This window comes from Patagioenas fasciata, chromosome 5 (genome assembly GCF_037038585.1).
Source record: "Patagioenas fasciata isolate bPatFas1 chromosome 5, bPatFas1.hap1, whole genome shotgun sequence".
In the NCBI taxonomy this organism is placed as follows: domain Eukaryota; kingdom Metazoa; phylum Chordata; class Aves; order Columbiformes; family Columbidae; genus Patagioenas; species Patagioenas fasciata.
The window spans coordinates 14,795,481-14,822,797 of record NC_092524.1 but is presented as its reverse complement, the minus strand read 5'-3'; the positions used below and the strand labels follow the sequence as shown (position 1 = coordinate 14,822,797).

Genomic DNA, 27,317 nt, shown 5'->3' with positions numbered 1-27,317 from the left:
TTCATACAGAGCACTTGGCATTCTAGAGAAATATATAAGCAGGAGTGTGATTTGAGCTTCTCTTCCCTTCTCCACAGGGTTGGTCCTGCCCCAGTGGGTACTACTGCAATCCTGTCAGACTGGCAGTGGAAAAATGCTTTTAAACAACCACCTACAGGCACAGCACTGGGAGAGGCCAAGGGGATTTCCAGGTGTGGAGCCTGAAACAAGCACAGGGAAGCTATTTACCAAACTGAGCATAAACCCTGTGTCGTGGTTTTGTTAAAAAACAAGCTTCTCTTTTAGTGAATTTTGCCTGTCAGCTAAAGCCTTCATATTAGCTGCAATTTCCTGGAGAACCAGACACATGTTTTGGTAAACATAGCAATGGAATGCAAACTTATCAATAAGTACGGATGGACATCTCGCGAGAGGGGCAACGAGAAACCGGTGACCGAGAAACTAACCAACCGGTGTATAACATTCCATTCACATGAATACTTCATATAAAAGTGGGAGATCACGAGGATCTCGTCCCTTTTTCCTTCCCTTTTTCCTCATGGCCGACATTAGGAGAGGACCTTGCTGGTCGTCCCTGTGAACTGAGGTCCAGTGAGAGACTGAATCCAGCTCCGGTTGGCTACAGAGTCCAATCCAGGACTTTGGGTGCTGGCTCTGCAGTTGCTGAGACTTTCAAGATTGGTTTTGTATATTTTGTATTATTTTCTCTATTCTTATTAGTAGCATTAGTAAAACATTGTTAATTTTTCCAACTCTCTTCTCTCTGTCCTTCTTTCCCTCCCGATCGCCTGTCCTTAGTGGGAAGGGGGGAGAGGGAGGGGCAAAAGGGGGAAGTGGGGGGGAGAGGAGGTTAACAATACATCTGCCAGGGTTTGATTGTCACCCCGCAATCTTAACCCACGAAACCCTGCATCAGCAAAATCTGCTTCCAGTGCTCAAGCTGCCTGCATACCACATGGCCTTAGAGAGGGTTATGGAGAACCTACATGAAACAATAAGTTGTACCAACAGCCATGGCCTATTCCTCTCCTATAAGCTGAAAGCCACCTGTGAAGCCTTGTGTTTCCTCACAGCATCCAGTTGACCTGTGAAATTAATTGCAAGCAATATAATTGAAAGTTTCTTTATGACTCATACAAGATGGGAGATTTCACTATTACACTATTGGACGGCCTGTTGGCATATTTGCCTAAACATGCAAGTTTCACATGCAAAATTCTAGATCACATTTTCTTTTCCAAAAACACTAATCTAAAACTTCCCCTTCTTGCAGCTTCCTCAGAAGCAAGAGGTTGGAAAGAGAACACTGGCTGGTACAAGCAACCCAACCAATACAAATTTATGATCTTCAAGGGCTGCTGCCTGGGTTATCTGTTAACTTCTAATCACTCCAGCAATATTTAACAATAACGCTTTGCTTTAGGGATTAACCATCATACAGATAACTTTCGCCACACACCAAAATAGTTTTGCTTGGGCAGGGTAGGGTTCTTTCATGGGAGGGGAAAGGAGACCTAGCAGCTGTCTTCTCCTGATAGGAAATGGAAGAGCACATTATTAGTGATGCTTCTGTTTTGAAATCAAAGGATACCACACTGCATACAGCCAGATTAGAGATCAGGCCTATTAGGCACTTTGATGCCATTATCTCAGTGGGTTCTCCTCTGCTTTTTCCTCTATTTAGTAAAATAAAACGTCAACATAGGGCTCACTAGGGAATATGGTCCAGAAAAGACCGGTTGGGGATTAAGAACAGGGATCAACAACAGGCATACTCTTGACATTTAGGCATTACTTCAGATATTGTGCCTTTGATATTTCATGCTTAAGATCAGACTCCTGCATTATTAATCAAAAATAAATTCTACTAAAATGCTGTGCTATATTTCTTTTTCTTTCCAGTCTTCTACTACACAAGCCACATATTGGACAAATCTCATATATTCAATTCATGAATGAACATCAGTCTTGAGGAAAAACAAACCAAAACAACCTAATGTTCCTTCCAAGTACGAACCTGAGGTCAGAATCTGCTCCTGGGCAACTGTATAATAAACAAACAAACAAACAACAAAACAAAAAAACCATCACAGAACACCAAGCAGTCAGGAAAGGCCTGTATATAGAAAAGCCTCTCTGCTGCCTCAAACTCCACTCCAGACACTCTAAATAGCTAAAGTACAAAGATGTTTCATAGGTGGGTTTCATAACTTGCTGAAAAATTGCATTACCTGAAAGATCTTGGAAGTCAAAAGCTTAAAAAGCAACATCACAAATCACCCACAAGAATCAAGCCAAGACCTACACAATAAAAGGTCTATAAAACAGAAATACTTTAAAATTCACTCACCTTATAGATCTTTTCCAGCTAATAGAACACCTTGTCGTGGCAATAAACATGTCACATTTTCCAAATTTAGCTGCGCTTTTCCATCTTGAAGATTTGGCTGATGACGACATCTTTCTTCAGCTCTGGAGATACAGGGATAGTTTGGGTATAGCTGTCATATGAAGTAAGCATACCTTAAGACATACAGAAAAAACTGTACAAGACCAAGTACATTACATTACATTCAGCTTCAGATCAAATATTACCATTCATCACCTCATATCAAGAGACTGGATAAAATATGCCATACACACTATCAGAGTGGCTAACTTTTGAGCCTGTCAAGATAACTTAAACCTTTAATTTAAGGGTGAATTTCATTCCAACTAATTTTAACAACCTAAAAATGAGGTGCCTGTTGACATCTTGCCATCCAACTTCTCTCTACATTGCAAAGGAAAGATGATACACTGAAGGATGATTCATCACATCAATCTTATTTTAGGATGGGATGAGTCACTCTTTGGATGCACCTCTCTTTCTTCAGTGATGGATGGAGCCTGGATACTCAGGTTAATTCAGATATCTATGTTTTAAACAGCTGAAGTGAGCTGACACAACGAAAGCCTTGACCAAAAGTCCATACAGAAAGCAGATGTGAGAGGATGGCAGACTGTCAGGTGCTATTTCTAAAGAGGTTAGATGTCTTCATCACAATGAGAGGGGATTTCAAAAAAAACAACCAAAAAAACACCATCTGCATAGCAGCTGTGGCCACATTTTAATTACTCATAGTTAGCCACTTGCACTAAGGGGAAAGATGATTGCATGGGCAGAGATAAGAGCTAGGACAAAATTTTAAAAATTATTTGGTCTGACTTCACGGACTGCATACTTGAGAAGCCGTCTGAGGAGATGCAAGTTATTTAACTTGTGACTAATAGTTTGCATTAAACTCTAAACCAACAGATGCCAATATTTCAGATTTACTTACCAAACCACCAGGCAGCACTATTGCTAATTATAGGAAGCATTACTCAAGAGGCTGTTATCCTGAGACCAGATCATGTAATAATAACCCAGACACTGAGAGTTTAGATACCACAGTTGATATCATTATATTTCTTTTTAAAGGCCTTTCTTAATGGTCAATATCCATCATACTCAAGGCTCCAGCTGCCAAATCATTAATATTTTCCTGTGAATCATGGCTGGGCAAGCTTACTCGAGGTAATGCGAGTAAAGTGTTTTTTAAAGGAGGTAACAATGAGCAATCAGCACCATGACAAACAAGCAATGTTTCCGTACTCAAATCGCTAAATATTTTATTCAAAGATGGAAACCAATCCAGGATTGAAAATCTTTTAAAAAGCTAGTTTTAACAAGATACATGCCTATCATGTTTCTGTACCCACATGAGGACTCACTTTCGTGGAGAATCTCCACATTCCAAACACATGTGAGACCCACAGGGGTGGAGTAAAGTTTTGAGACTTGTGAACAAGTGTAACAGGCCTTGGTTTCAAGAAAGTCATCAGGGTTTCACTCCCCCCCCATTACTTAGTCTCTCACCTACCTTCTGAGTAGAGAAGTTTTCAAAATTTGGATTTGGTTTCTCTATTGAGGATAAACAACTTCACAATGCGCCCAGCCCTGCAGAGCAGCAGTCACAAGATGTCTGCCAGAGAAACTCCATCAGCATTAATTTGTTTGAAGGAATCACCAATCAGCCTCTAGAAGTCCATTTCTGCAGACAGCCTTGACACCAACAAATGACAAAAAAAGTAGTGGGCATTAGTAGCTGTTTTGCCCCAACAATCACCACAGTTTCAGATTTGCAGAAGCAAGGCAGGTCTGCTCTCCAGCCAAGAGCCACCACCCCCAGCAGAGCCTGAGGAGCTAATTCAACGTGCTTGTACAAGCACAGAGGCTTCCAACACCACCAGCTTTCTTATGTATTTATTTGCTGCTTTCCCCACCTGGAAGACAGCTGTTACAGAAGAAAAGCCTACCTTTTCAAATCTTTCTCACAGCCACATCAAGATAGACACAAGGGAAAGAAGAAAGACCTCCTAAGGCCACGCACCTCCTATCCCTCATTTTACAGCCCACAGATCCCATATCAGCAAGCCAGTCCTCTCTTCTAAAATAACAGGCTCATTCAGGAAAAAGAGCACACACAACACACCCCCACTGCCCCTATCCCCAAACACCCAGCCCACCACCACCATCCCCCCACACTGTTGCCCCCAGAAACAGGCTCCAGCTGGTGCAAATTGGCCTTTTAGCTGGAGGGAGAGGAGTCGGCCTCTCCTTAACCCCTTCAGGCTGCCTCTGGCAGAGCAGCAGGTGCATGACAGCAGCACAGGTGTTTTTTCCAGGCCCATCTCCCTGTTTATGAGGGAGCAAAGTCCCTCTGCTCTGGTCTTCACACCCATTGCTGCCCCAGAAGTCACCCAGCTGAGGTGGTTCTCCAGAACACTACCCAGTACCTGCAAGACAGGCAGCATTGCTGCAACAGGAACAACCGTAACAACAGAGCACGTTGTGGCAGCAACGCTTTTAGAATGCGAGTTTCCCTCCAGCAACTTACTTTATGTGCTGGAAACAGGATTTAACTTTTTTTGCTTTAGGAACTTACATAAAGGCTCCAGTATTTCGTTAGCTCCAATGTACATGTGCCTTTGAGGATAATAAAGACACAAATTTGTGACAGTAAAATGCATGTATTCTAAAGAGCATAGCTTCAGTGCTATATGCCCTTCATATTACACCTGTAAAATCAAGCAAAATCAACTTCTTAGTAAAAAGAAAGTTGCTTTAGGACTCAGATTTTGTTACAGTCCAAATACCTCCTGCATGGGATCATTTGATGAAACTCATATCTTGCTGAGATCCCTTTGGTTTCTGAAGACATGGAAGTACAAATTAGGCAAAATCTTTTTCCAAAATATTTTTCCTGCTTTGTCACACACTGCATAAGATAAACACACTGTAAGGGCCCTGGGTTGCTTTGAACTAACCACAGGCAGACAGGCTAAGCACCTGTGAAAGAACTTAACACGGAGGCAGGGATAAAAGTAGCTTCCCTGTCAAACCATAGGCAGTTGGGATCTTTCCCCTTGTTTCTCCAAGCATAAGCCTAATATTTACAAAATCACAAGTAGGTACTTCACACAATATTTATTATTTTACTGCTGAAGTAGAAGCAGTAGCAGTGTTTGATTACAGTTACTGGATACGCTACCACCTTCTTTCTACTCATGCTGCCAGTATTCAGTTGCTCTTTAACCACGAGTTGAAAGCTTGGATCTTGACTGGCTTTCATAGGAGCGGCCCTGAGCTCCTAGAAGCAATGAACGCTTTGCCATTAGCACGAGTGGCAAGAGGATCCTTGCACTGATCTGTCCCTCATGTTGGTGGTTGGCGCTTCACAGCAAATACCATCTTGCTTGAGAGCCAGAGAAAAAGTTGTTTTTTTTTAATTCCTACCCTCTAGGGTGGCATCTGCCAGCTGGTACTGAGGGAAGCTGAACTTGACCTTCGCAAATGCCAAAGTTTCAACGTTAGGTACTTGGGTTCAAGGACTTGTTTTCCAAAGGATGCACTCCTCCCAAGCTCTGTCCTTTCTCACTCCTTAGAAGACGTCATTGAACAAGAAACATATCTTACAAAATGGGTAGTGACTGCACATATTATTATAGTTAGATCTTAATGACTTACCTGGCCCTAAAAGTGTAATCATCACCACATAACTATAACAAAATGCCTACACTTAGCTCAAAACAGTCTACTCATTGCAGTCAATCCCAAGGGACAGTTTAGGAAAACGCTGTGGAAAGGAAATATGCAGAAATCTACCCTCCTTTTTTCCCTTATTTTTCCAGAACAAACAGCCTGACAGTGTCAGAAATGTGTTGTTATACTTTGATACACAACCATTTTTCAGAGGTTTTTTTGAATAAAATGGCATAGTGGAATTTTGCATTTCTGAGACCATTAGTACTAGTGATAGCAGCAAACCATAAAATTAACCATGTGCACTGCTGAAAAATAAATTAGTAAACACTATGTGTTGAATCACACGATAGTAATCTTCTTTAACAATGATAGCAAAATTACTTGTAACAAAATAAGACTTCCTGTTATTTATTAGATATTGTAAGAATGAAATGTACAGTATACAAAATTAATATCAAAAATGTTCACATGATTGATTTTAACCACACATTTTTCTTTGGATCAACTGCAGATTAGCAGCTTTTTAAGAAGTTCTGCTGAGATCTGTCTTCTATTATAGGATCTCAAGTGTATCACTATGTGCTGTCTACAACTTTAATCTACAAAATCAAAGCTACTAAATTTTTGCTGAATCTTGGCATTTGGTGGAAAAGAACAGAACAGCAACGTTAGCTTAGAGAAGAAAAAAAAAACTAGTTTGTTACAACAAAATGTTAGATGTTCAAGTTCATAAGCAAAATAGCTTTTGACCTTACAATTGTACATTTTCCATATCAAACAGTTGCCATAAGAAGTCACATTCTACTATACCGGTGACAATGATTTTCAACTTTGTTTTTCTTTTAGACAAATATCTAATCCTGGTTTTCTTTTTCCTAATGAATTTGCACATCTTTAAAATTACTGCTAGAGAAAGTTCATTCTTCTAAAGAAACAGTTTAAGTATGGTGCATTTCATAAGCTGAATGTTTTCATTTCAGGTATTACCTATATATAGGAATGTAAAATGTTTTTCATTTGTTAAGTCTGTGCATTTTCAGTTTACATCATATTGTTTAGCAGAAAGATAAACTACTAAAGACTCATCTAGATAGCCTAAGACACTCTATCTGTTCCATACATTACATGTTTGCCGTAATGCTTTTCACTACAATATAAAATACACTATAAAAACTGATATTATTACCAGGGAATATTACATACAGTTATTAGTATTGACAATGCTTCCCTGATTAAAAACAAACAATAATTTCTCATACATGCTCTACTTCAAAATAGGAATATGATTTAAACTGAAAATTCTTCTCATGTTGCCAAACATTTTTTCTTAATAGACATTGAATGTATTTGCACAATTGCAATGCATTCAAAATAATGAACTGCTACCAGGTAAGCCAGTTGATGATTTAAAACAGGAATGTGTGCCTGAAAAAGAGTGGGCCAGCCTTCCAGAACAAAATAGATGGTGTTTTTTCTCTTGAGGTGTCTCTAAAGTAAATCACTTCACCTTTTAAGTTGGCACCTATTGCAAGAACTCTTAAAACAATCCCTGTAGATTGTTTTCAGAAATTTCTCTTCAGAAATTTCGAAGACCCAGAAAATATTTTTATTCTTCCACCTTTTAGCATTAACGTGCTAAAATTCAGTTGACCGGGTGTTTCATTTTTAATAGTTAAACTATTCAAACTATCTTATGCTGGGGATAGCTGGGCTTGTTGTTTTCTTTCCTTCTAGGTTTTTTTTAAGACCATTGGCAAGAACAATCTGTAGGCTCTTGGACTGAATAGCTGACCCAGGTTGAATTACTGGCACAATACAATTGCACGGTTCGTCTCTGTAGTCCGAGCTCCCTGCAGCATTTGCAGAATCTTGCATATGTGTTGATGTTGTAGTTGTAAATGCTTGCAGAAGGGCACTTTCCATCACATGAAACAATATTCACCTGGTAACAAACATGCAGAATCATCAGCAAATTGAAGCAGCTAGGAAATAAATCTAGGAGTTCTCAAGGATGTCCAAAGATATCAGGCACCCAAATCCAATGGAAAGCAACCAAAGATTTGGAGGTATTTCCTCTAATCCCTTATAAAATCCCACTATATTTGAGTAATAAACCCCAAAGTACGTTGCACAGAGAGGCCTCAATTTTTATCTTGCAGAGATTAATGATAACTTTCCTGTCATTTTCAGTAACAGCAGATTTTGTCTGTTATCAGAAACCAGGAAACAATTTCAGGTTTTTTTCAGTTTTTAACAAACTTGGCTTGAACATAGCACCAAATGTTCTGTCCACAACTTCCTACAGCATTAATTTCAGTAATACACTGATGTAGTGTTGCTATACGGGAATTGGTAAAGAGGAATATAAGAAATCAACCTTTTGGAAAGCCGAGGGGAATATTACTAATGATACCAAAGCTGTAATAGAGACTGTAACAGAAACAGTCATATAAACTGATAATTTTTTCAAGTTTAATAGTCAGAGTTGCGTTTCTGTTCAATGAGACCGTGAGACTAAATTTCCTGGCTGCTCAACAGTTTACTCTGCAAAATGTACTCTCAGAGTCATTTTAGAGGCTACAGCTGTTTCCCTGTACTCTTTTATTACAGCTTTTCCAAGCACTCTTACACATCTCACACGAGACGTCTGTCTGCACCCTTGCTGCTGCTCCTGCTGCCTGGCTGCCCAGCAGGACACTGGTGGTGTCCTGCAGTAAATCCTTCGGCAGACACGCCGATAGGGCCTCATTCTTCCTACACATTTCACAGTACGCTCATGCTGCAGTCTAAAAAAAACCCTTCACGACCCAAGATTCCTTTCTTCATGAAGCTGGCATTTAAATACTTTCCCTAGACAGATGGAAAATGAAACATATCTGTAGCCGGTTTAACTGTAGCACATCACTGGCAAGATTCAGTCATATCAAAGTTAATTTGCATATAATAATTGTGTTATAGGGTGAACTGAGATCTTGGATTTGCACTAAATCAACATGTGCCTAAATGCATACAAAAGCAGAAGTCACATCCCCCGTTTTCTTATTATTTGAGAATGAGAATGTAGGGAAACATTACAACAGCTCTACGAAGCACAGAAACCTCGGTCTGTGAGAGATGCAGACAACAGCCTTGTGGAATTTGTGTTCTCCTTCTTCCTTCTTTTTATTTCTTGTATTATTTCCCTTCTATTAAAAGAAACTGTGATATTTACTTACTGGTGTGTTACTCCTGCAGTCATTCTTGCGGATAGTCATCCTAACAGTCACCTTTTTACAGAATTTTCCATCTTCTTTACCTGCAAAATGGGAATTGATTGAAAAATATCAGCTCAAAATCCTAAAAAATTCAGAGACAAGAACATTCCTGCATGTTTTCTGGGGTCAAGAGACACAAAGTAGAAAATACCAATACATCACTGCACATACCAAACTTTGGCAAGGTGACACTAGCTATACATTGTATTGCTTTAAAAACTATTCTATGCTTCATGCATCAAAGTATGTCTCATTGTATCTTCAATGATCATTATAAAAGGACTATTCTTATTTCAGAAGCCTTTAAAGAGTAAGCCCACTGCCTTTCAAAAAAATTTTTAAAACTGGTCATCCACTCCTGTCGTAAGGCTTGTTAATAATGCATAAAATTAATTTCCTATGAAATAACTGTAACAAACTTTAATAGCAGCATTTGCATTCCAGTGGTGTAAACAAAGTTTAAAACAGTAGAATCTGATGAAGAATAAGGATTCAGGGGACTATACATTTCTGTACGTTTTTATTAAATGAGAAAATATCCACCAGTAAATAAACAATTTTTTTTTTTAAATTTACATTTTCATTAGCATTATTTACACATTTTTTCTCACAAAAGTATGTAAAAAGTACATGGATGAAATAAAGATAAAACAAAATCACAAAATGAAATGAGGAGTTAAACTCAAGACAGGAATGCTGAACATTTGAAGAGAAGCAAAGTTCAGTATAAAGTTCAGTTGTTAGAGACCAGAAAGCACAGAATCTTCTGACCATGATCCTCTCTATGCTGAAGGAACCAGATCACATTGCAGATCTGCAAGAGAAATGAATAGTTCGTTCCATTATAACAGCTTCCACAGTTCCACAGCAGTTTTTACGCAGTCCCACGTGACTCCACTTACAGAGCTGCATTTTCTTTCAGTCAAGAAATCCAAAGATGTTGACACAAGCTGAATACTGTTAGCTCCAGAAAAGGAAGGGCCATGAAAGACTAACTCGTTTGACCAATACCTAATACTGAACTGTGACAGAGGTTTATTATATCTTCGTGTGCAATGTCCAGTTCCCTGCTCTAATAAATGTCAAAACAGGTAATACTGCTTCTCAAAGAGAAGAATTTTTTTGTTTCTGTTGGGGTTATTTTTTCCTTTTTGTGTTTTGTTGTTGTTTTTTGCTGGTTTGATTTTTTTTTTTTTTTTTTAAACACAAAAGCCTGCTACTGTTTCTAGACATAACACAGCTTTCTGGGATATGGAAGAAAGGACAGCAACTAATCTTCTTGGAAGCAAATAAAAATCTACAGTTGGAAATGGCTGGCTATTGTTTGACTATCATTGGATTACATTTGCTTAGAGAAAAAGTAAATTAAGAAATGAAGAAAAAATAAATTGTTTTTTAAAATAAAAAACTCACCATTATTTAATGTTTCTCATAGTCCTATTCATGTTCTTTCTTCTTTTACATTATCCATGGTGTGTAGGATGGAGAATTTAGTGCAGCTGTAGCTGTGACTTCATCCAGGCTACAGTGAAAGTACATTATATCTCATATATAATGTATTTCCATGCATGTACTTTAATGTCCAGTGGCTTTTAATGAGCTCTGCAATATAATACACTTTTCCATGAACAACCTTACAAAATACACGAGCATCTTATACATGTCATGTTGTAGTGAGATTCTTTTCCACAGTCAGTATGGTTAAAAATCCTTGCTTTGTTTGTTTTTGGGTTGACTTACAACCTTGTCATTTAAAGTGATGTCAATATGAAAAGAGTAATATAGATTTCAGTGTAGTACTCCTAGAGTCATGAGTGTAATTTACTGAATGATGCGTCACTCAGTGATATAGAAAATTACAGGCAACATCATTTCTCTTACAGAAATACAGAGAGAGGTTTTCACAAAGTAAATGCCAAAATAACTACATTCATACCATGTTACAATTCAAAAAATTATCATGCTCTAATAAAAAGAGCAAATATAATCTCCAATTTGCATGAAGTAAATGCAGGCTTGCTATTTTCAGTATACTGTCCTAACTATGGATGGGAAAGGAATAACCTGCTTCTACTGAGTATGCCACTGGAAGCAAAACTATACAACACATCATCTGCAAAAACGTTTACATAGTAAGCTTTAACAAGCAAAGCTATTAGTCTCTATGTTCTACAGCACTATAAACATAACGGAATTAGCTTACATTTTTAAACACAGCAATTTTACACATGCAGCAAGCTAAAGACTATGCAAGTACTTACTACCAACAGTACATTGTTGGCTAACAACAATGCACTGCCCACACAGTGCAAAATGAAAACCAAACCACAACCAAAATGTGAGCCACTCTGAACCATGAGCAGTTACACTACACTGCAGCTTTTGGCATAATTGGGGAGCGTGAGGCCTGATGCTCCTATCAGGGAGTACATTGTTGGAAATCAACAATGATGCTGTTTGGGTTGTTCCTACTTTCTAAGGAAAATGTACCTGGGTAACAGCTAGCATAGGCTGTAGGAGTGACTGGGCTAACAGGGAATGGGAGGAACACTGACACTGTAGAACCTGGTAAGAATATTATATATTGATCAGATTATGTTACATTCTGGAGTCATTAGATTTTGGCATATTCAAGAAAAGAATTCAACTTTTACATGTCTTTATATAACAGGATCAGAATGGCTGAGGTTGGAAGGGACCTCTGGAGGTCATCTGGTCCCACCTCTTTGCTCAAGCAGCCAGCAGCTTAGGACCCTGTCCAGGTATTACTTGCATTGCTAAGCCTAATATCAAAACTAGGAAGAATCTGATCTGCACTAGTATAACTAAGACAATCTGGTACCCTAAATTTAAGTCGTCCTTTAGGGCTACAAGAAAGAAATAGTCTGATTTCCTCTGAGCCACATTTGTAAAAACTCTCTAGGTTTTGCTGGAACTCATGGGACTAAATTTTCAAATACCACTTAAAACTGAAAGGAAAAATCACAATGGTTTCTAATGGTAAAAGACTTCAAAAGAAAACAACCTGAAAACCCTTCTCAGAAAACTTCTCACATGATTACAATTGACTAACAGCTCTCATGCCACATTTGTTTGGAGTCAGAATGAACTAGAGGTACTAGAGGTTCATTCATAGAGGTACTATGTTGTCTATAAACAGGCGCAAAATCAAAACTGTATGAATCTACTTGGTAAATACAACTCTGAAATCACTGGATTTTTCAAAGGTTTAGTTTTGCATTGTAATGCATGCTCCAGATGAACAACTTACACTTTCGTCTTAATTATTTAGGAGTGTGGTTATGATCTTCTGCCTTGCTGAAAAGTAGCTTAATGGATTTTTAAGCTTAATGGATTTTCAACGGTCCTAATAAATTGTTTGTTCAGAAGCTGTCTTAGATGGCTGCTAAAGCACCGAAGGGTAATATCAGATAATCAAAAACTAATCCAAACTGTGGAGAACTGGCTTCAGAACTACAAGAAACAGGTCCATCAGAACGAAAAAATGTGAAAAGATGTTACCATTCCCTTACAGTGATCAGGCACTGGAAAAAAGCAGGTAAATCTTCCCATTTCAATAACTTATGTGCTACAAAACGCAATGCATAATGAATAACACCGAAAGGCACCTCCCAGTTGGCCATATATGTCTCAGTGCAGTAACTGTGCATGTGGTACCATGTCCTGGTCATCATGATTGTTCAAGTCCCATGCCACCCAGCAGGAAATACATGCATTTTTCTCCAGCTCTCTCCCACACTGTATCTGCTGCCATCTTCAGCTTTTAGATCACTATTCCAGCCACTTATGCAAATGAAGTGAGATTTTTTCACCTTTTTGAAGATAATCTGATATTGCCCATTATAAAATCTCCTTTTCAATTGCATATAACATTGTCAACTCCAAGTATTTGAGCTTAGAGTCTTCATCTTAGGTGTCTGATTCCAGCTAAATTCTTCACAAAATCAGCCAAAATGTTTCAGCTATGTACCATTGTGTTAATAAAAACTGTACTCGGCCACTGATTTATATTAAGAATTAACATATTTGGAACATATTCTGTAGATAATGTTTTTTTTCCAGAGAAACTTTATTAGCTCTCTTAGATGTCAAAACATATCTTGGTAATCAAGTAAGGGGAAATTTTTAAATTTTAATTTCTTTTAAAAGATATTGCCTGAATGCTTCTGAACTATGTCTATTAATTGAATCCAATACTATATTAAAATCAGTTAAATATTTACTTCATTAACTTAAAAACTGCATAGATCAGTCTTCAGGTTTACCAAATATGAAGGTATGAATGTAGACAAAGCATGTTTTAAGGTGCCTTTCGAAACACAGTACCATTTATTATACTAAATGAAGTAACTAATATTTTGATGAGTTTTACATGAGAACTACAAAATACTCAAGGTAGTAATTTTATTGACTTGGCCAGCCAGTCACTATCAGTGGAGCAACCACTTCAGTGTTAAACTACTTCATTCTGATTTAAGCATGTGAAACTGGGAATAGCACAGCCTTTCGAGATCAGTGCAGCAAGCTTTCACACAGGAAAGAATCAACCTTATTGCTAAGGTAAGAACAAATCAGATAGACTTGTGAGGCAGCAAGTGTCATTAATCACTTACAGGTTTTGCAGCATCCTTCCAAAAATGGTACAACATAGCCTCCAACCTGGCCAAGAGAGAAACAGAGGAAAAATATTGATTTTTTTCAATCATTCATTCTCACATATCTGCACTATACCCATATATCTGCACTACTAGAAATATCTTCCAGATAAAGCTCTGCAGTGTTATTCAGGCAAATGCAGCACTCTGGCGAATGGATAAAGGTTTGGATGTAAATGATCTAACTTGACTGTTCTAACACAAGTGAGTACTAAGCAGTTGTCACTGAATGCCACTATACATCACCTGCTATCAAAAAGCCAGGTTTGGAGAGGGAACGGCTGTGTTTAGACTGACTCCATTATGTGTTACTTAAGAGTAAATCCCTGACTTCTTGTAGAAGCCATACCAACAGTCACAAAAAACCTGATTCTGAAATCAAAGCAGGAAGAAGTCTCGTCTAAATGAGAAGCTGCCTGGTCCCTGTAGTGGAGACCATGGCTGTTTGCAGTGCTGTAGCATTAAATGAAGCACTCCCCAGAGCACAGTGGAAAGAAGAGCTGCAGCTTGTTGAAAAGCTCTCTCAGGATTACCTTGAAGGAGAGTTCAATTTTTGATGTCCACATCGGTATCTCAAGCCATGATAATCTAGCTTTCTGCCTTAACTTTTTTAGTTTCCCTGGAACAGCAAAAGGCCTTTCACCAGTCGTGAAACTGAAACTCTCTCTGAAGAATGAATACATTCTTATCTGCGAGGAGGAACTACAGCCACCCAGCTCCTTTAGGGCTGTTCCTTGCTTGTGTACCATCATTAATTAAGGAGAGTATCCCTAATCTCATTTTGCAAATTCAAATAGATCTTTTGCTTCTCCTGGAAAATTAGTCCACAAAACCTTCTGTGTCAGTGTAGAAATGTTTTACTGATATTCAGACAATCTTTCATTTTCTTCAGTGTTTTTGACCACTGTGATGAATCAAATTGCTATATGCAGAAAATCAGCTAGAAAGAAGTCCAGCCCAGAAAAGCATCCAAGTTCAGACAGCTGTATGAAGACTCGTTCAACAGTACAAGCCTCTATTAAAAATAAACAAATTCTGAGACTAAGAGGTTTCTCCAGGAGTGTGGTGGCACACTATATGTGTATAGTTAGAGCTTTGCACCTTCAAATGTCTGGGCAAAATGCAAGCATTTTTCCCTTCTTGAGGTAAAATCATCTTTTGTAAGTGTTAGTCTTTTCATGCAAACATTTATCACAGCTGAAAGGAAAAAAATGTATTAAACACTGACCTTCACACATTCAGTTTCATTAAAGGGTGGGCAGCCAACTGAAGAGGAAACCAGAACTGGTCCTATTGCTGTGTTAGTGCATTCGTATCTGATGCAGTTCGAAATCCAAACAGTACCGGGCTGTTTAAAATTGTAAACCAGAACCTTTACTTAGCAAAAACAGTACTAGAAGTATTTATGATGGAATTCCATTGAAAGTGATTTTATCTGAATCAAAAGTAATACTTACAGCAAAATATAATTTAGATGCATGTTAAAGTTCTGTTTAACTGCAGAACTTAAAAGTTCACTAAATATAGAATGTTAAGCAGGTTCTAAAACAGTCAAGTTGAGAATAATTCTCTGATACATCAAAATGCCTTAATCTTTGTAGACAGCTATATGATTTACTCTACAATAAACTGATTTTGTGTACATGCAAAACTTTTCCTAGTAATCGGCCAAATAAAGCTGCTCTTTGCACATTTTATATGGCCAAGTGTGTACAGTATCTCAATCTTTTTGTTTACTTCTAGACATTTTGAGGGAATTAGATGTAAAAACTTACCTTAAAATTGGAAACTGTGCCATTGCTGAAAGTGTGGAGACAAGACAAGTTCTTGCAGCTACCACAGCAAGTTGTTAAATCTTTTGGAGGCTGATAGACTTGGTTCTGCCAAAACCAAATAGAATATTCCTTGTATGAGACCATTTTGCAGCTTGACATTTTACTACTATGATGAGCAGATTTTTTTCAGGTATCTGATTTTAGGTACATCTTTTAAATAACTTTCAAAGCCACACAGCTTACATTTGTACACACTGTACATTCATTAAACTTTTATAGAATACTTTTGTTCTTCATTGAAGGAAGTGGGGAGAAGTTCCAACTCTGACAGAATGAACTGGTCTTTCTACCATTTTCAAATGTGACAGAGAGTTCAGAAGAGGGCAGTGAAGCTGGTGAGGGGCCTGGAGCACACGTCTGATGAGGAGCAGCTGAGGAAACTGGGGCTGTTCAACCTGGAGAAAAGGAGGCTGAGGGGAGACCTTATCGCTGTCTGCAACTACCTGAAAGGAGGTTGCAGCATGGAGGGTGTTGGTCTCTTCTCCCAGTTAACAAGTGATAGGACAAGAGGAAATGGCCTCAAGTTGCGCCAGGGGAGGTTGAGATTGGATATTAGGAAAAAATTCTTCCCAGAAAGGGTTGTCAGGCAGTGGAACAGGCTGCCCAGGGAAGTGGTGGAGTCACCATCCCTGGAGGTGTTTACAAGGCATTTAGACAAGGTTCTTAGGGACATGGTTTAGTGCCAGAGTTAGGTTGTGGTTGGATTTGATGATCCTGAGGGTCTCTTCCAACCAAAATGACTCTATGATCTTCAGGAACCACTGAAATTTTGATTTTGACTTTTTACACATTAGACATCAAGTAAGTACATAATTATAATAATTGATCTATATAATATTCCCATGGTAAGGTACCATACTTTGTAAAAATACAAGGTATCATTTGCTTATTTTATAAAGCTGTTTTCACCACAGCTAGAATTATTGTTCTATTTATAGTTATTATCTTTCCAATTATTTTTGTACTAATGTCTGCCAGGAATTTGTACCAGTTTGCGCATAACGCAGTTAAAGTCACACAGGGATGCAAGGTGGCATTATGCAATATACATTAGTTCGAAGAAGGTTTACATGGAGGAGAAAACAGTGAAGGGAGTGAGACTTCCGAAAACTTGTATCAGAAGTGCGGTAGCACATCATTAGAGGGAGATGTCAGTGTTACTCTTTCTGTCTTGTTTATATGACTGTGATCTACTCAACAAAACCCAACAAAACGCAGTTAAGACCACCAGTCACAATGTACACGTCTAAAATAGTGAATTTCTTACAGCTTTGCACTTGACAGCACAGTCTATTGAAGACCTGTTTATTCGGTAATATTTAGTGGAGGGATCAATCACATTTGTACAGTAAGAAACATGGCAAATGCCATCTGCACTGTGTTCCACGATTGTCTGTCCAGGACGCAGCACACCTCTCTCATTACTCAGGCAAACTTTGTCTCTCACTACAAGAAAACACAAAAAATAAAAAGCATGGTCACGATAGTCAGCTTGGTATCAAGTCTCTGTTAAAAAATGTTTCAAAGACTAAAACAGGAATGAAAAAAGCTACTCTACCTCTTTAAGAATTATGGGTCAGATTTTAAACAGTTAATAGTAGTCTAATGCTTCAATACAATTGCCAAATTATTTCAAATATAACATGAAGGAAATTTAAATAAATCTATAATATTCTACTAGCTGCACCAACAAAATGACAGCGCAGGCTTTTTCAGCAAATTTGTTTTATAAGTCTACTTCAGGATAGGAAATGTTCCCAAGAAATGTCTATTTCTGCTCACTGATTACCAGGGGCGCAGGGGGCTCGGAAGTATACATCTTTGTTGTAGAAATCTAGGCAAGGGCAATCCCAACTCTGTCGGCCAACTGGGTGCCCCATAGGAATTACTTTTCCCTGAGTCTTCCCAGATGCTACTGGGCATGCTCTAAGATGAATTTGCATGGTGCTGAATGCTATCCTTGATCTTGTAGAGCACATAAGCACGTCTACCAGCTTCTGAGTAGTCCCATAATGGGTTAGTGGCACTTCTCTTCATGTGTACATCGAGTGGTTTCATTTCTTGCTGGGGTCCCTACTCCAGCTCAGCGAGGTGCAGGCCGCTTAGTCAACACCACCCAACTCTCCCAAAACTCTGTCTGCTATTTCCCTGCACAGATCTCCTGCTGCAGGAACCAACAAAATACAAGGACAGGCCATAATCAACCAAATATTTAGTGATGGGTCCTGTTTTCTTGCTTTTTCTTACACCATTTGTGAATTATGTCAGTCAATTCTTTCCTCCTCAGGACCATGTTCAAAGTGAACAGCTGATTTATAATTCCTAATTAACATTAGCACTTGAAAGATTATTTTTTAAAATTAAATTATTTTCTGACTTACCACAGATGTACTTAACACAGTTACAGGTATTTTCTGTGCTGTTCTGAAACTGTTCATCTATCTGAAGTTTCTGCCCCTATGTGTACAAAAGCAGAAAAAAAAAAAAGTGAAACAACAAAAGAAAGTGAAACAACAGTGTTTTCTTACACTTGACTTTTAAACACCTTTCCTTCAGTTTTTGAGAAGCAGTATCTCTTGCCTCTAGAAACCTGTTTTGAATCCACTTTCGTCACCCACAGAGGAATTTGATTTAGTAAAGATAACAAAACAGGAATTTTTATTACACCTGAAAACTAGGAATGGTTGTTGGTGTCAGTATAGCAGACATTTAGGACAGAAAAGACTAAGGGAGGCCAACAATAAAATGCAATGGCTTGCCTTTGTACAGAAATCTCCATGTAGGGCAGAATGTAATCTTTCCTGGAATAACTTAATGGCTATCAATAGTACCACCATAGCACAGATGTACTTTTTAATTTTTCCTTTTGTTGTTTGTATGTATGCATATTAATATTTTTCTCCCAATTTTCTGCAAGTCCTTATTACTTATGCCCAAGTTTCTTCATCTACAAAATGAAAGTACTAACAACAACCACACTTACAAAGCATTTTGAGCTTCTCTAAAAAGTGAGTACTATTTCCAATTCCTTCCTAAGACTCCAAATTATAATCATTATAAATTATTCCCATTGCAATATTATTTTCTGGACAAAATAATGACAAGCAAAACCAAAGTATACCCAGTACTGAGAATCTAACTCAGCAATGCTAATGAACATGTTTGTAATGCAGAACAAGTCACAATGAAATACAGTTTAAAAGTTCTGCTTAGTCAGTGGTCTGAGTGCATGACATGTTGACACATTCACTATAACAAATAACATTAACAAAACACTGATGCTCTAAAGCATTTAATTCTGACAATTTAACTATTATATTTTACTGTTGGGTGCAGCTCCACTCTACAAGTACTTCAGGGCAGGATACAGTTGTAAAAACTCCAGAAGTATCAATGTTATACAGCCATTTTATTCTGCATGATATTTACATTTAACTGGCTTCTTAAAAAATTATATGTTTTTGTAAAGCAATTTTTAAAATGAGGTCTTTTCATATTTCTCGGATAAACCTACTAGTAAGATACTGATAAATGCATTTATTAAGAAATTAATAAAATCATACTGCCAAAGAAGATGAATTTCATACCAGTTTGCACTGAGGTTTGGGGATTGTTTCGCATGCACATTCTAAAACAAAATACAACAGAAACAATAATTTAGAAACCATTTGCCATTTGCTTAAAACAGAGCATCAGAGAAAACAGAAATTCCAGATTTACAAGTTATCACTGAAGAAGTTCTGCTGGTTTTTTTAAATATAGTTGTCTGGGGAGTCTAGATTTCTATTCCATCCTGAAAACTCATACTAGCGTCTATGACCACTTTTACTTATTACAACAATTTACAACACTGTATCAACTGCAGAACCCCTGAACACCTTAAAAAGATGGTGATCATTCTAGCCGCTAGCCTCCCAGCAGTGACAACTATCATTATAATCAATATAAAGCAATGGGGAATTGTGTTGAAGATGTATGATATCGTACCATCTTTGTAAACTGGCAAATTCCTCATCTGTGAACCTAAACTTTTTTTTTTTTTTAAAGCCATAAATAATATACTAAGTCTTACGAAATTTTCAAGATGATAAGTCACCTGTTTGAACAGCCAAATTCTACAGTATGCTATCACCCTTGTGAAGCAGAAAAACCAAAACGGGCAGTTTAAGAGATCTTGTACTGTTACATGATGTTTCTGTATAATTTGTCCATAGGCAGATCACAATGGTACAGCTGACTTAAAGCAGACTTAAACCCAAGAGGCCAAAGCTCTTGTCAATGTCTTATTGTCTAAGGCAACTAAAATGAAAATCAGTCATTTTACCACAGGTCCGAAAGGGGCAGCAGTTCTCTGGACTCCATACCTCCACCAAAGACATGCCTAGCATACATTTGAATTCAGGACAACGATGTATTTCGCAAACTAAAATTAAGGAACAGAAAGTCCAATAAACACAAGGTTGATGAACAGAAATACAAATCAAGACACAGTAAATTACTTATTCACAATAAATACCTATAGAAAACATCTTACTTGAAAAGACTAATAGTCAAAATTTAATTATTAGCCATCAGGTAACAGTAGCATAGAGTACAACTACTCTGAGCAAATATTTCAAACAGTTTTAAATCTCTAGAATTTGAGGCCAAAATTACTGTTTTGTCTCCACGATACAGATATTCAGATAATGGTTTAGGCACATCAAGTTTTAAAAGTAAAGATTACTTGTTCAGGACTACAGATGATAGCTTGTTTATATGCACAAGTGGAGTTGTAACTCTAATATACCATTTTTGGCACTGAACATCCACACTACAAAATTTGGTATGTTCTCTATTACTTAAAATACCAAAATCAAGTCAAACTTACTACACTGGTATGTAGGGCAACACCTCTCTGTCGTATTCCCATCCACAATTAGAACTTCTCCTTCTTGACATTTGGGTATTCGATCTGAGCAAGCCCCGCATGCTGGAGAAAACAATTATTTAAATCTAAAATATAGGAAGAAATTTTACTACTGCCTAGGAAACATGCTCATAAGGACTGTCTCAGACACACATGGAGAACAGAGACACTCTGCATTCATTCTTTATAGTCCCTATTCAAGAGGCTCATTTTCAGTGCATCTTGCCTTTTCTATGTCCCCTGCTATAAAGAATGAATACTTTGTGAGTCAGATAACAAACAACAGGATTTTCTCTCCCTTGCTGTTATGAATTTTTGTTGCTAGATTTTCTTTCCTAACAAGTTAGCCTGTCGTTTTCTGGAATGCTCTTCTGCCCCAATTATAGGACCTCTGATCCTCAATGAAGGGCATCTCTTGTGATCCCAGTGTTATCCTCCCACTTGAACATACATGAAAACCACAACAGGTACTCTTGGATACATACAGTGAAAAGATTCATTATAACAAAAAAGAGACAGAAGGATGCTGTGCAGACAGCAAGATTACTGTAAATAACAGAAGTGTAATTCAAGCTTTCTATTAACGTTCAAATTTATGCACGTGGAAGAGCTAATCAAGATGACTTGGCCTTTGATTCATAGATATCTATGTGCAAAAATAAAAATAAATTCAATAGGACCTTTTTAGCACATTATTATCACACAGAAAACAACTGTATGGTAACATTGGAACTCCTATACTGATGCCAAAAGTGCAATTTTATTATTGAATAAAGTCATTAAAGGCCAAACCCCAAAATAACTGAAGAAATTTGCATAATACTCTCATATGGGTTATTTACCATTCAATAAGATGGACAATAGATGATACAACAGGATATAGGGAACAAGAGCATATATAACTTGAGTCTTCTTTCAGATAAAAATATTCATGCAGCCAGGCCACACACTGCATATGGACGGTCCCTCAAAAGCCCTCAAATCCCTCATCCATGGACTCTACCACCACTCCTCTGCATGACCCAGAATACTACTTATTTGCACACAAAGCTGTTTTGTGACCCTTGATGGTTTTTGCCATTTCTTAAGTTTTGTAAAATTAATACCCATTTTTTTAAACCACTTTCAAAAATTTGACTATGTTGGGAGAGCTAAAGGAAGTACAGGGAGCCTTAATTGGCAAGATAATTGTAGACATCATTGCATATGCAGAAGCACATTTAGTCTCAATGAGCCAGGATACTGTACCACATATATAGGAAATGCAGCAGGTGCTCTCCACCCGAGAAGCAACTAGTGTTTGATCATCTTGACAGCTTGGCATCTGCTCCACTGGTTCACATTTTGCTGGATCACATTCTGAAAGAAGAACAACATATGTATCTCTTTATTCAAAGTATGGCATTCCCCCTTGGTTATGCTATAACCCTAAGAAATGGCCGTGCAGAGCACAGAAATACTGTAAGACACTTTAGAAAAACTTCTTCCTTGTGTCTCAAAAAAGTAAAGACATTCTTGTCTGATTGTTAACACAAGACACCATCATTATACCTGTTCAAATTGAGGCATAGACCAACCCTGAGCTTTTAGATGAAAGGGAATTTTGTAAATGGCCATACTATCAATGATGCCTACACGAACTACCTTTTTGCTTCTAAGTTGTTCTATTTAGTTTACTGAAAGTCTTTTACAGGGTGAACTTTTTTACCTTTTCAAAATAAACGTACCACAAACGTAGTTGGGACAACAGGATTCTTCATTGTAGTAAGTGACCAGCTTTTCCAAGTCATTACACTCAGGAATCAGGGGTTCACAGAGGCTCTGATTACAAACTGTTACATAAAGGGAAAGAAAAAAAACAACTTCTAAACTATCTTATGCATTTATAAATTGAGTAGAGCAGTGGTAAGCAGTATTTGCAGTTCAATACCCCAGATCTCCAAATGACAACATGCATATGAAAACCGCAACAAACTAGCAAAAAAAAAGCAATATTCACAAGTGCTTGGCATTTGCAACACCCTCCATGGAGGCAAAGTTAAACTACAGCTGCATCCCAGTGAGAATTAAAAATAAAAATTCCCATGGAAAACTCACTGCAACATGATCCCAGGTGGTCAAAATATGAAAACTGCTTGCAATTTCTTTTTGAAGATGGACTTTCTATGCTAAATAAGGATTCAATAAAGTTTTTATATGCTTTTTTGCTGTTCATGTTGTAAATTCGATAAACAATCATCTCATCTTTTTTTTCCCTAGTAATTAGTTACATCATTTATTTTTATTTGGATATTAAAAATCAATCAGTGGCCTGTACAACTGAGATAAACACAATTCCTATCCCAACAAACACAGAGCTATTTCAGTCCTTATAACCCTTGTCCCCTCCTTCTGCCTCTCCCCCAAAACCTACTGGATATTGAGCCAAAAAGTACAAAGTTCATACAGTTTTCTACTTAATCTGTAAATTCCATTCCTTTCAAAAGTAGGATACGTAACAGGAAAACAAACCACAGAGAAAGGTTATCTGCATTTTCCAGTGGGCAGTATTCACAATCATTAAGGAATACTCACTACAGATCTTCTGAGGACAACATGTGTGATCATCAGGAACAAGCAAGGCCACTTCTGCAAATCGCTGACAGTCTAAATTATGGATATCTGAACAGTTGTGCTCCACTGGAACAATGGTCTCACTGTCAACACATTTTTGCATACAGCATCCACTCAAGGAAGTTTTCCAGATTTCACCTACTGCATGAGGTGCTCCCGAGCTGTCTGTACAAGCTAGATCAGACAACAGAGAACAGAAGCAATTCCTTTTTACCTTAAAATTTAGCCTCCACTTTCTTCCACAGGGTGTGTGGAACTATGAAGTTTAAAGACTCCCAAGTTTTAAAGGTATCACCTATTCCCATCACCCCACAAAAAAGTGAAAGAGGAGACAGTCTGAGACTGAGTTTGCATGGAAAAGCAAGACACTCAATACACTCCAGAGGGTCAGGGCCTCCACTTTGTTTTGTGCCTCCACTGAAAGGCTAGTCACTTAAAATCCTAATCCAGTCCTTTGTTTTCAAAGCAATGATCTAAAAAGAAGTTACTTTTGTATTCCACACAGAGCAAAACTATTAATTAATAAATTTACAGTGCTTTAGGTAATCTGATTTCTAATAAACTGCATCCTTCAAGTTAGTGTTGTTAGTGTTAAGTATTGGTCCAGAATATTATGTGCTCAGGCAGAATTATAATGAAAATAAATATCAATGCTGTCAAAAAGAACATAAGACATATACATACATTATTCAAAATGTGTAATTAACTGTTGTTGCATGTCTTTTGAATCCTATTTAGTATCAACAGGTTTGGACCCTTTGGCAAAGGGCTAGGTGAAAAGAAGGCCAAGATTAGCGTACTTTGAATACTAGAACGCATAAACATAAGCAAAACCTGCCATTTTGAGGAGCATCCTCCAGCTGAGAGCAGGTGTCACAAGGACATTCCTTGCTAGCTCACCTGTACAGTTCATGTTTACTGAACACCTAGAGTCCTCAACTGAATGACATGTGACTGAATGACATTCCTACTAATAATACATCTGACCACCAGCTTGCAGACAATAAAGAAGAAAATCAACATCCAACATACCACATTTTTCTTCAGGAATACAGACAGCAGTGTGAGCTCGGTGAAGGATGGTCCCTGCAGCACAGACGCAGCCTTCTGTCAACAGTGAGCAGGAGTCCGAGTCCAGAGAAGCAACCTCGTTATTGTGACAACTGTCTGCAACCTCACATGCAGCTATACAAGCCTGATAGGAGAAGTTTTCAGAGCAGTGGAAGGCTAGGATGGAAAAAACCAAATCACTCATACTGCAGCTGTAATCACATGAGGCAACACCCAAGAGAAGACATTATGGTCTTCTTGTTAACTTCCTGTACCTGTCAATTCAGTAGGATCTACCAAGCAAAACCACCAATATGGACCAGTTACCTTCTACAGGACAAATTCAAACTGAAGGAAGTTGCAAGTACTTTTACCTGTCTTCTTGTACTAACATTTTCATCAGGTTTCGGTTTGCATTTTGGCAGTAGAGATACCAGACCACACATCAGTGCTGACACAAAGGAATTTAAACTTAAAAACATTGCAAACACTACACAGATTAATAATACAGTGTTATGGATCATTCTGAATACTTTGCAGAGGTTAAAAAAAATGCAGTGATCACTAAAGCTTTTGTCAATTACAAAAATATATATGTGAAGGTAAATTCAGTGTTGTTTTACATGGAATAATAAAGAACGGGATAAACTCATTACTATATTTAACAGATATCCACATTAATTGCTCTCTTTTATGTGTGTCTTATTTTTAAGTCAATGAACACAGTCAAACTTAACATTCTTTACACTACTAATATAAATTCATTGGCATGTTACAGGCGCATGCAAGAATAGACAAAAAAAAAAGCATATAATTTTGATTTAACTTTTCATGTTGAAAAATTAACATGATCTTTCATTTTTTCAAAACAGTGATTAAAGCTGCATAAATATGGCAAACAGAAAATGACTAAAAATGCCAACAGTGTGGTTCTGTGAACTACCAAAATATATGATCCTCATCATGTAATGATATCTAAATCATACAGCAGCACCACCTGGAATCATGGTAATGAAACAAAGTCCAGTTCACAAAGGGGCTGCTCAAAAATGAAGAACGTTCCAGGTTAGACTTGAAAGATGAACTGGGAAAGGAGGTTGATTTTATTTGGCTCCTAACTACTGAAAATAGCCACAGTGCCCCACAGGAAAGTTCTGTTAGAGCCCTGTAAACAGAGGAACTCAGGCTTTTCATAATCACCCACAGCACATCAACACTTAGTGACTACAAAATCCAGATGAGACTTTATGGTTCTTCCTTGCTAGACATGCGCCACCAGAGGCCACTGTGGTATAAAAATAAGAAAGCGATGTGTCCTTTCACCATGGATGGAATACATATGTATATTTACATATATATTCTGTAAAATTTCTTTTTAAACAGTGATTTGCTGGTAAAATCCATACAAACTGACGGGTTTTTTTAGAAAAACAAAATCATCTGGTTTTAAGCTTTAGACTCTAACACTCTTATTTGCAGGGCATTACAATGTACCTGCATGAAGCCTGTACACATGAACACACCTTAAATCACTTCAAAAAAGACATCATTTATGATTTCTATGCACAGTGACTTCTCTTATTTTTGAGGATCATTCTTCATCAATAAGTCTTTCCTTTTTTCAAGCACCGAAACCACAGACTTCCCTATGTTATCACTGCTTAGGAGTTTTCCTAGGTGATCACTGACAGCATAAAGAGATGCTGCAATCCAAATTTTCTATTTACTGACAACCACAGATCCCATTTGGCCTTACATTGTAGTATGTTGCTATGGGAGATGCCTTCAGCCAGGATACTCTAGCTCTCAGTTTTTACTCCTCACTTCCCATCTAATCTCAAAGATGTTTCCTCTTTCTAATTCTTTCTCCAGAGACACAGCTTTCTGGAGCAACATCAAGCAGGCATCGCCAGTTCAAAGTACCACAGAAGCTTCTGTGGCTTCCTCCTTTCTATAACCTATTCTGTTGGGTTTTATCAGTATAAAGTGGCTAAGAGAAACAAACACTACGTTGAAAGTGAGAAGATTTTACTTCTACAGTTAAGTACATTATAAGCCAGAGACAGATTTCTGAGCAAGGTTAATTTTTCCATCTGTGAAATAGCTACAGTGATCCTGATTCCTTTTGTACACTGCTTTGAATTGTATTGTAACAAATGCTTAATTTATTATCTCACTAATGACCTCCGAAGTATGTGAGGACTCAAGGAGCACTGGTATTTTCAACTTAGAGTAACACTTATTTTTAGGCAAATTTTGCCTCTGTGAGAATATCAGAGGTACAGATATATATGTAGAATACTTACGACAGTAATCAGAGCTCCTCCATTCTATACAAATATTAAATTTGTTGCACATTGCCACATAGGCAGCTAGCGAAATGCACGGATTTTGAATGTACTCAGTGTCTTGAGCCCACATATTGCAGAATAGCTCAGGCGGAACCTATTAAAGAAAGAATAAAAAATATTGCAACTTCTTAGAGAGACTGCTAGGTAGGAAAAAGATTGACCTTTTAAAACATCAGCTACAAACAATGAAGCCAAAATTTCTTGATTCATAGTAAGCAAGAGGTCACCAGCTTTCACTGGTGTACGAAGACACTCTACTAGTGTTCAAAAGTAAGGCTTCCTGAATGTTGAAAAAAATATAAGACATCCTTATATTCCTCAGTTTCATCTCTTTTAAGTGCCAAGGCAAGAGCTACTAGTTTTTCCAACAGAAGCCACAATTACTCATTATTCTTTGTTCTTCCTCACCTCTATGTTTTTGTCCATATTTGGCCCCTTCTTCATTGAATGCAACTACATACAAAAGGTGAAATGCCAAATGTACTTATATGAACACAAATACATACTTTATTTGCACACTGAGTTTGTTACTTGCTTCAGGTTTGCATTAAATGGTCTG

General features: G+C 37.7%; 1 protein-coding gene across 1 annotated transcript in view; it reads right to left on the bottom strand.

Moving 5' to 3' along the window:
* Window positions 1-6,480: 6,480 nt before the first annotated feature.
* OTOG (otogelin) overlaps window positions 6,481-27,317 on the bottom strand; it is a 110,518-nt gene continuing 89,681 nt past the window's right edge. The window contains exons 42-56 of the mRNA XM_065839410.2: window positions 26,714-26,852; window positions 24,390-24,584; window positions 23,319-23,531; window positions 22,472-22,576; window positions 21,993-22,103; window positions 20,706-20,807; window positions 20,160-20,258; window positions 19,423-19,463; window positions 18,217-18,292; window positions 17,103-17,281; window positions 15,776-15,880; window positions 15,229-15,348; window positions 13,959-14,004; window positions 9,286-9,365; window positions 6,481-8,012 (exon numbers count right to left, since the gene is read on the bottom strand). Coding sequence (XP_065695482.1) covers window positions 7,812-8,012; window positions 9,286-9,365; window positions 13,959-14,004; window positions 15,229-15,348; window positions 15,776-15,880; window positions 17,103-17,281; window positions 18,217-18,292; window positions 19,423-19,463; window positions 20,160-20,258; window positions 20,706-20,807; window positions 21,993-22,103; window positions 22,472-22,576; window positions 23,319-23,531; window positions 24,390-24,584; window positions 26,714-26,852 — 1,812 coding nt within the window. The 3' untranslated portion in view covers window positions 6,481-7,811. The remainder of the gene's footprint in view (window positions 8,013-9,285; window positions 9,366-13,958; window positions 14,005-15,228; window positions 15,349-15,775; window positions 15,881-17,102; window positions 17,282-18,216; window positions 18,293-19,422; window positions 19,464-20,159; window positions 20,259-20,705; window positions 20,808-21,992; window positions 22,104-22,471; window positions 22,577-23,318; window positions 23,532-24,389; window positions 24,585-26,713; window positions 26,853-27,317) is intronic.